The following is a 10,133-nucleotide window of genomic DNA, read 5'->3' on the forward strand; positions in this document are numbered from 1 at the left end:
TTTTTTTTTTGTTTTTTTTTTTTTTTTTTTTTTTAAGCAGTCCATTCTTAGTTCCAAACGTGATGTTAAGGTGGTGGTGGGCAACACTGTTGTGTAGTTTTTCCAGTCTGGACCCAAAGCTACGCAATGCCCCAGCGGTTATGGCCCTTCAGGCTGCACCTCGCAGCCAAAGGTTCCCGCTTTACTCGGAGCTTGGACCCAGCAGGAGCTTACCTGGGCAGGAGGATGGGCTGAGCACTGCTCTCTACGCTTGCATGGCTTATAATTACACCTACAGTGGAATATCATGGCTATAGTCCCTGTGTGACCACAGGATCTAGCTAGGGGGTGATTACCAGTACAACACCCATCAAATGACCCGTATGGGTCATTTAAGGTTTGCTCATACATTTTTGCTCACACAGTTAAGGTTTCCTCATACATTACAGTACCCATGCCTATTACCCAGACATGGTTCAGTGTAAGGGGATACTGACAGCCCCAAACCGCATGCTCTGCAAACCTCCATTTCTTCTCCAAAGATTCCTTGAAGCATGAAACTTTGCATGACAGGTCATGTGACCCATCCTTGCTAAGGATGGCATTCATTAAACTTGGTCTGTAGTAAGTTGTCCCAAACCTATAGTTTCAGGGTGTAACTTCTAGCATGAAATCATGGGTCTAGTGACCTCTGTGGTAAAACTCCCACTAATTTCCAAGGGAGCAAAGCATCAGCCCTGAAGTTTGTTTCCTTAACAGCCATGGCCTTATAACATGGAATTGTGACCAGAATCATCAGAGTAAAATACTGTTTGATTAACTCCTTCCCCTCCCCCATATATATCTGTAAGTGTTACTGTGCCTGTCTGAAAGGCTTACTTTGTATATTTGTTTGTGTGCAGCTCTTATGCACTGTATTTGTTGAGCAGGTTTTATCAGAATGGTTATCTTTCTCTAATTTCACTTCTTGTAGTTTCTCGGAGTCACAGAACTATCTTCCTACTGTGAAGGCTACTTTCTAAAAAATATGATGGTCCTCATTGAAAACGAAGCTTTCAAACAGCTGTTGTATGACAAGAACGGAGAAACGTCTGGTCAAAATGTACTACAGGACTTGCAGAGGACGTTGGCCACAAGGATTCAGTCAATTCATTTGTCTTCTTCAAAGGGCTCCATTGTATAAAGCTGAGGAAGACGGTAACCCTCTAATAAAGACCCTGCAAGTTAAATCTGCTGTTGCAGTTGCTTAAACCCATTGCAGTTGCTTAAACGACTACAAAAACAAAATATTAAAAAATTCTACTTCGCATCCAAATAGTTCTGTGTTGGCCAAAGGTGCTGCGCTGGGACTGCGGCCCCGTTTGGATGAGGGAATACAGAAAACAAAGCTCCTCCGTGTTTTTGAGCAAACGGGGTACAAGAGTATCCAGTGAATCGCTGTTGTACTCAAATTCTGAACACACACGCGTGGTCGTGGAGCTCAATGCCAACAAAAGCCAGAACTCGCATCAGTGAAGAGCAGAAGCCCCTGCCGGAGCGGTGGTGCCGGGGAACACCCAAATTGACCGATAAATCATTTAAGGCGGTTTTGTTCCAGTGTTACGCATTTAAGAACTGTATCTATCCTGGAGTCCATTATCTCGTGCATTTAAGAAATGTAAGAACTGTTATTGCTGTCGAGCAAAGATCAACTGTATTAGAGAGTGGGTAAGACTGTTACAGTGGAGGAAATATACTGGCAAATTTTTAGGGGTGGGAACTTTTTAAACTGTTCATAAAAAAATAATGGGGTGGCCTTGTAGTTTAAAAATGATTTCTTAAGCTTAAAATTTCATTTTCGACAGAGCTGTGTTTGAGAATCTATGTAACATGTTTTGTTTTTTAAATGGTAATGTGTACATTGTGTAAACATACATATGATCAAGTTTTGCTTGTATTCTTTCCTAGGGTGGTATAATCTTGCCTAACAGGCTATGGTTACACCAAAGAGGTACATTACCCAGACTATCTCTAATACAGTAGTTTGGGGGGGGGGGGGGGGGGGGGGGAAAATAAACTCCTCTTTTGGTTTGGGGGGAAAAAAACAATGACAAACTCAACATGCATTTGCATGGTAACTGTACCTGTGAAACGTTACGTTCGTGCTTCGTTTCGCTAAGACAAATGCAATGTTACTTCTTGTCAAACTTCATTTGTGAAATTAGCATATTTTTTTTATTTGGTGCGATTGGTTGTGATATGATACCCCGGAGACCCTTCTCGAGATGCTGATTTCTGTTTGTTACAGTGAAGGGATAATAACAGATCTTTACTTCAGTAATGTGTCGATACTTTGCTACTGGCCAGAGATTGTGTCTGAGTTAGATTTTTTTTAAATTATAATTAAATATGTACTATAGAATGATTTCTCACTGTATCCTGAGAATGTATAGGTTATCTACAGTGCAGGGTTTGGGTGGGGTGGGATGGGGGTGTGATTTACTGTCAAAGCTTCGTTTATTTTGCAGCATATTGTTAGCAAGACAAATCTGCTACGTGCCACAACGTTCCTGATGCTCTGTCTCTGAAAACCACAGCAGGAAGTAGGCAAAGACGTTGCCTTCTCCATGGCAGTGACATTAATATATTTACTTTCTAGCATGCCGTTCAGAAACTGCCCAGTTCATAGACTTTAGAAGTTTTATTTTGACAGTGCATGTTAACCTCTTGTTCTTTCGTTGAAGTATCTACATCGGGTGCTCTTCCATGTTGATAGCTTTTGGCATGCTCAGAGAACACAGTTTTGGCTTTAGTTATCAACACGGTAGGAAGCTGTTTTATGACTCTGAGGTGTAAATCATCCTGTGTGCTTGGTCTTTTAAAGCCTCTACAGTTTCTGCAACAAATTACGAAAATGTCTAAACTGCCACTAATGTCGCAGAGACACAGCATGTCAGTCAATTAGACTTTTTTTTTCTGCTTAGTAGATGTTCACACAAGATGTTGTCTGGAACATTTAGGCAATAGCATCTTCTGTGTGAATGTTGTGATCTTAGAGAAGTGGGACCATGGTTGATGCAACAGCAAACGCAGGGGTGCTTGTTGTCTTTTGGTGTGCCTCCTCATCCATGGAAACCCATCCTTCCATGCCAATGATAACTAGATAGGAGCAGACCTCACCCCGCAGCTTCATGGTTTAAAATAGCAAAGTTTTTCAAACAATAATCATGATAATAAAATTCTTCCCTTGGGTACATGCGTAGTGTCCAACGAAGTCATCAGGAGTTGCATACGCATATATCCATAGGCAAGATAGCTTTTTCCGGAAACATGCCCACAGGTATACCTGTGGATAGGCAGTCTGGCATCTAATGCTATAATGATAGCCACAGGTGGTGTGCCCCTGTTTCTAGCTCAAATACTAACTATGCTTTGGTAAGGGGATGTAGAGTCCTGTGTGCACGGGCTGCCCCTGGAAGGTGATGGCTTTTGAGCATTTGTAGGAACCTGTCTGGGACTCATTAGGAAGGAAACACTGATAACTCTGTGCTAGTCATTCTTCTGATGAGAGTATCTGTGGTAACGTTTACTGGTTTTCTTTCAGTGCTAGTCATTCTTCTGATGAGTTGAGAGTGTCTGTGGTAACGTTTACTGGTTTTCTTTCAGAGATAACGGGCTTAAAATGTCCTTTGGTGGCTGTACGTGAACTGAGTGGTCACCGTCTTTGGGCACTCAAAGGCAAATGTGACCCAAAGGCTCTAGCGACAGAGTGCAGCTGCCTCCAAACACACACTGCGCAAATCTGCCAGCAGAGCTGCGTCAGCCCATGCATTCTTGTGTCCTGCTGCTCCTTTGGGGGCTTGTGAATCTGGATGGCTGAGCACGACAGAAAGCGTGGCACCCACTGCTGCCACGAGATCTGCTTTGCTGGTGTCTAGCAAATGGTAGGAGAGAACAAGCCCCAAGAAGCTATTGTTCAAAGCTGTTACACGAAGGGATTGCAGCTATTGATTTATAAGGGAATAACTTTTGCCCTTCAAAACACTGGTAATCCCAAAGTCATAGATGTATACCTGAAAGGAACCTTAAAAAAAAAGAATCATGACTTTCAATTCTTTTTCGACCTGTGACCCCCATCACTTTTGCCAGCAGAAGAGCCAGCCCCTGTGTAACCCTGGCATTCATGTCTCCTGGAAAAGTCAGCAGACCTTTGTGGATCCACAGACCAGAGTTTGAAAACTGTGATTTTAGTCCACTTCTCCTGCTGTGAGGCTGGGCGAGGTCTAGCTGAACCACACCAGACAATGTGCAGCTTGCAGGCTCTTGAAACGTCCAGTGACGGGGATCCATGATCTTCGCCACCCTCGTAATCGGAAGGTTTTCCTAAGAGACTATTTGGAATTTCTTTACTGCAAATCGAGCCACTTTTCCTTCACGCCCTGACTGACAGGAAGAACAGATTATCTTACAAGATCTTCTTACAAGATTATTCTGTGTATGAGAGGAATTATCCTACTTTCCTCACTAGTATAGTCTTTCCTAGTTCCTTTGATAGTATTTTCTAGGTCTTTGATTTTTGCTGTCATTCCCCTCATGATTCCACAGTTTCCCCAAAATACAGTACTCCAGCAGGGGTTTTATACAGTAACAAGCAAAGCAGAGTAACTGTCTCCTGTGGTTTATATAAAGCATATCAGAAAATATATCCCAGAATATTTTCTACAAGAACATCCCATGGCTGACTTTTTGATCTAGTCTGTCTTTCGTTATAATTTCTGGGTGATTCACTGCTGCTTTCCCAGGAATTCCCATTTTTATTTGTGCATTTGCTTACTACACTTTCCACAGTGTAACACTTTCAACTTGTCTTTATTAAATTTGTTCTGCTTTAATTGGGGCAATTTCCCCACTTCATCAAGATCAGTTGCAATTCTGATGCTGTCTTCTAGCCCGTTTCATAATCTCCAAGCTTTATTATATGTGACTTCATGCATGGATTCTTCATTCCATTAATCTGGGGCTGGGAAGGGCTCTGTTGTCAATTTAATCTAAAAAGCAGTGTGAGTTTCAGTGGGTGCCCACAAATACCATCCCTATCAGATAAGGCTCTTTCCAGCAGAGCATTTTATTAGCATTTTTTAGAGAGATGGTGTTATCATCTTAGAAAATAAAAAGCCTTCTGCTTCTTTAGTCTTTGATGAGTTGCAATAATTTACAAATTTTGAGGGAAAATATTGCCTCCAATCTAGGTGAAATGGAAAAAAATACAACATCCTTAGAAAAACTTGTGATTTTCTTTTTTTGTCTTTTTTTTTTTTTTTTTTTTTTTTAATTTATAACTTTCCAGCCTGTAATGAGTGAAGGGCTGTTTCGGTTCCTTTCCATCTGTCTTTTTTCTACTAATCCACTGCTGTAATATTTGAGGACTTACAGGCATCCTGCCCACCTCGCTGCAGATATTTCCTTCTGTCTCTCTACAAGGTCCTCCCTTAGTTGCCAGAATTTCCTCGCATTTCCACTTTGCCTCACGTGCTGCCAGTTTCCACACTTCCCAGTTTTTTTACTCTAGAGCCCTGCTGGATCCCTTCCCTGGCCCAGAAAGGGGGTATCTGTTCTCCTGAATGGGCGATTTTCCAATAATTATCTTGAGAGCTGGGAAAGGAAAAGGATGGGGAATGTAGGAGGGCAAAGGTTTTGGACATCAGAGAGGAGGCTGGTATTCTTTTCACTACAACTTTCAGCACTGTCTCCTTGTTTCTCAGATTTTTCTCCTGATCTGTTCCTTACGCCTGCTGTCCTCTAAATACAGCTGGTGGCCACATGCTCCCCGTTCTGGAAAAGGGCCAGCTTTGTAACTGCTAAGACTTTTTTCCCCCAGCTAAAACTGTTGCCTGCTTGGTCTCAGCTTTGGAGTAGATTTGTGCAAATGTCTATTAAAGACAGAGGAAACATCTTTAAAGAGGTGTGAAGGCTTAGTAGCCAGGCTCCTATTGGCACTAATGAGAGCTGCTGGCTGAATCCTCCACATGCTGCTTTTGACACTGAGCTTTTTTGTATTGACTATCCATTGGCCACTGGCTTCATACCAAACGTTGCACAAGCCCTGGATGGGCTGCGGTGTGTGGTGTGCTGGGGGCTTTCGGAAATTCTAGTTTTGTTTCAGAGCGTAGCACGATGTGCTGCTCTTTGAAGGTTAAAAGAAAAAGGGAAATCCTCAGTTTGTACTGATGTAAAACTGCTCTGAGGTGGTGTGGTGGGAAAAAAGAAAGGCCACCTCTTCTTCCCTCCCCATACCTGTCCAAAATCAGAAGAGGGTTCTGTTACAGCATGCAATGCAACTAGGTCTGTGGGACTCCAGTATGCAGGACCCTGTTTAAATATTTTTTTTTTTTTTACGTTCAAGAAAAATACAGGTGTTGTTAAAGTTCACACGTCCACCTACTCAAGGCAAGGCTCAGGTCATCCTAGAGAAAAAGCCATTCCTGGTACTGTTGTCTATGGGTTAAATCCTAGGAGAAGCTGAGAACCTGCAGAACTTGTCAAAGTCGGTTGCAGGTATTCAGTGTCCCTCAGGACCTGCCTCTGTCTTAAAAATATTGCTGAAAGATGACATTCTGAAGCCTGCATTCACTAAAGCTGCCTCTGAAGTCAGTGGATGATGATTTCTTTTTTATGAACGAGAGTTATCTAAAGTGAAAGACTTGAAGTTAGTTTGTTTGACAGTGTCTTTCGTGTGAGGCTCTGCAAGTGCTTTACAGAAATGAAAGGCCTGATGTTGCTTTCATCCCCTGGCCTGGAGATGTTGAAATACATAAGCATTAAAAAAGCTGCTTAGGATTTGTCCTAATATTTAATAAACTAGCTTGCAGAAAGTTAGCTTTGAAATAGCACTCAAATAATATCTGAAACCCCATAGACGAGAACATCACTAATTTTAGATGTCTGCCCATAAGCACAGCTATATCTCTAACTCACAGCGCTTCCAATCACATCTTCCATACATTTATAACAAAATTAATGTTTTGCTATTTTTTAACTTGTTATTTATTTTGAAGTAAGGCCCGTTACCTTCAGTGGGTGAAAACTGAGGCTGCCTGCTCTGACCGGATTATCACATTTCAGTAGAATTGCACCTGACCTAGCATTTATAACTGGCCTCCAAGGGCAAAAAATAGCGAAGCTGAGTCTTCGGCTGTGAGTCAATGATCTGTGAGTTCAATGGGACCACTGCTGAAAACATTACAAATGCGGAGCCCAAAGCAGGAGGAAAAACTGGAAACCCGCAGAAGCTAATGGGCATTTGTCAGCTGCCTTCAGTGAGGCTAAGAACTGGGGAAGCAAGCTCAGTGTGGTTAGGAGGGCGTTATTCAATTTCTTTTTGTTGCCGTTAAATTGTCTGTCTTTCAGCTTGGTTCAAGGCTTGTTGCATGGAACAGCCATGGATGGCCTAGTGTGTATTTATCTTAGGCGCATGCAGAGGGTTCGATGTGGTGTCTCACATTCTCCTCAGGTTAGTGTAGTCTCGGTAGACAATGCTTTTTGTGCTTTGCTTGGACTGCTTGTCACTAAAACACCTAGGAGACACAGCAGCAACTTACTAGAGAGCTTGCATTGGCTAGATAGGTTAAATTCTACGAACTTCTTGTGGTTTGTAAGCTATGCTGTTTAGCTGGCAAAATCTGTCTACCTGATTGTACGTGATGTACCAGAACAGCAATTTTGGTGTTTGTTTTCCTTTGGAGAGGCATTTTTCATCCTTCTTTGGGCTTACAGTTTTACTCTCTTTTTTTTTTTTTAGCAACTTACTAGAGAGCTTGCATTGGCTAGATAGGTTAAATTCTACAAACTTCTTGTGTTTTGTAAGCTATGCTGTTTAGCTGGCAAAATCTGTCTACCTGATTGTACGTGATGTACCAGAACAGCAATTTTGGTGTTTGTTTTCCTTTGGAGAGGCATTTTTCATCCTTCTTTGGGCTTACAGTTTTACTCTCTTTTTTTTTTTTTCTTTTATCCTGCAGAGGTGATGACACTGTGTGAACAGGCACGCTTAGAGCAGGCACAGGTTTCTGTCCGTGTTGGATGGCACACTGACAAACAGGTCTCAATAAGGGAAAAGGATTAGGTACAAGAATTTGAATGTCTAACCCCAGATCTTTGCCTTGAATTTCAGAGGTGTAGTGTTCCCTATTTCCTGCTTCATTTGTTCCCCAACTCGGAGTTTCCATGCAGTCAAAGGGGAGGGGAGGGCAGAAGACAGGGCAGGAGGAGAGGAGGAAGCAGCCACATCTCCCACCCCTTGCTCGCCATCCCCAGCCAGCCCATTTGGCTCTGGTCTCTTCAGTGCTCACACAGAGGGTTTGCTCAGTCTCACTGTTCAGATATGGCCGTGGAGCTCTAGCAATTGGTAGCTTTTCTTTGTCCTTACAAATATCTCTACTGCCACAGCTGTAAGAGCGAATTTGCCTGAACCCCTTTGTGTGTGGTTAACTTTGGTCTTTCCATTTCCCATCATCTCTGCTGCTGTGTTTTCATTAAAACTTCCATTACTTGGCTTTGCCCAGCGCAGTGAGAGGCAATCTTGTTTCTTACTGCCTTTCTAAAGCAAACAAAGACAGGGAAAAAAACTCTCTGAAATACCCAATCAGAAATCATTCATGGTTTAAAATAAGCCACATTAGAAAATGGAGATGCTCAGACACAAAAAAAAAGACAGCCACCTTGGCATTAGGAGGTCATTTTAATTAATTAAGGTCAAAGCCTTAACACCTCATATGTTCTGGCAGGGACGGATTAACACGGTTCAAAACATCTGGACTTGTTCAAGCCACAGGTTCAAGAGAGTCCAGCCTTACCCTTTCACCTTCCCAGCAGTAGATAAATTGACTATCCTATAGCTTACTGCGTGAGAGGCTTTCAAATGAGCCTTGCAAAAGTCGGGTTCTCTCTGTTCTGCGTGGCTTTTAAAGAGCCCACGGCACATCTGTGGGCTGAGATTTGCTCCCTGAGCAGCATGGTTGAAGCGCCCCAGCGCTGGCTGTGCCTCACTGGGTCAGAAGGTAGGAGCACAGGAAGCCCCTGGAGTCTCATCAGTGAAAGCTGCTTCCCCAGCATCAAAGCATTCACTTGATCAAATACCCTGCTTAACCTGGTGAAGCCTGGGTACACCACTGATAGACAAATTTAGGACAGTTGGTTCAATAGCTTGGGAACTGATTTTTGCCTTGCGATTATTGAGCCAGTGACTAATTGTGCCATTTGGGGATGTGGTAAAACGTGTGGTCTTCCTTGAGTTGTGAGTTCATGTTTATCCATTGAAGAATACAAGGACTAAAGGAAAGTATCTGAGAGCTTTTTGACCTCATGTTCCTGGCTAAATTCCAATTCATACTAGAAAAACTTGACCTATTTAAGCCCCATCTCTACATTTTGACCAGTATGTTACTTCCTGTCCGTATTTCTCTGAGTGTTGTGGCTGGGGGGGGGGCCTAACTCGCTCGGTGCTGTATCAGTGGGGAATAGAGGTGCCTGAGCATTATGCATACAGTAAATAAGTAAATCCCACTCTCTGCAATGCAGGACATAGAAGGATCTACGGATCTCTTCAGCATTATGTGGAAGGCTGGATAATCCCACTCCCTGCAATGCAGGACATTCCTTCTACGGATCTCTTCAGCATTATGTGGAAGGCTGGATAATGCATCTCTGCCGTTTACAGCCCCAAGATAAGGTCAACGCTCTTTTTCCGCATTCTCTGTTCACTCTGCCAACTACCACACAGCAGAGGGATCTGGATCCTGCATGTTTTGAATCATAATATAATGAAGAGCAGCAGAAAAAAACCACAGGAAATATAACATTCTCCCACCCCCCACCCCCCCAGTAACAGGTGGGTTACTCCAGCGTCCTTCAGTCCCGCTCATCTGAAAGCTGCTTGCAATACCATTTGTGCATTAGTTATCCTCAGAGCAGGCTGTTGATTAGGTTGAAGTCTGGAAAGCATCTTAAGTCACTCAGGACAGAAGTGGCATTGTGAAATACTTTGTTCTATATCGTCCAAGCTGTGCATTTTCTGCTGCTTGGTGATTTTTTGTTTTGTGTTGGTTTTTTTGTTGGGAAGAAAAGGTGTTAAGCATATGAAATGTATTGGATTTTCTGTCCATAGTTATCTTTGTGTG

At 42.8% G+C, this 10,133-nt stretch overlaps 1 protein-coding gene across 1 annotated transcript in view; it reads left to right on the forward strand.

Annotated features, from left to right (window-relative positions):
* BTBD11 (BTB domain containing 11) overlaps nt 1-2,379 on the forward strand; it is a 77,139-nt gene extending 74,760 nt beyond the window's left edge. The window contains exon 16 of the mRNA XM_019471452.1: nt 953-2,379. Coding sequence (XP_019326997.1) covers nt 953-1,162 — 210 coding nt within the window. The 3' untranslated portion in view covers nt 1,163-2,379. The remainder of the gene's footprint in view (nt 1-952) is intronic.
* The last annotated feature ends 7,754 nt before the right edge of the window (nt 2,380-10,133 follow it).

Source organism: Aptenodytes forsteri, unplaced genomic scaffold (assembly GCF_000699145.1).
Source record: "Aptenodytes forsteri isolate BGI_AS27 unplaced genomic scaffold, ASM69914v1 Scaffold482, whole genome shotgun sequence".
NCBI classification, from domain to species: Eukaryota; Metazoa; Chordata; class Aves; order Sphenisciformes; family Spheniscidae; genus Aptenodytes; species Aptenodytes forsteri.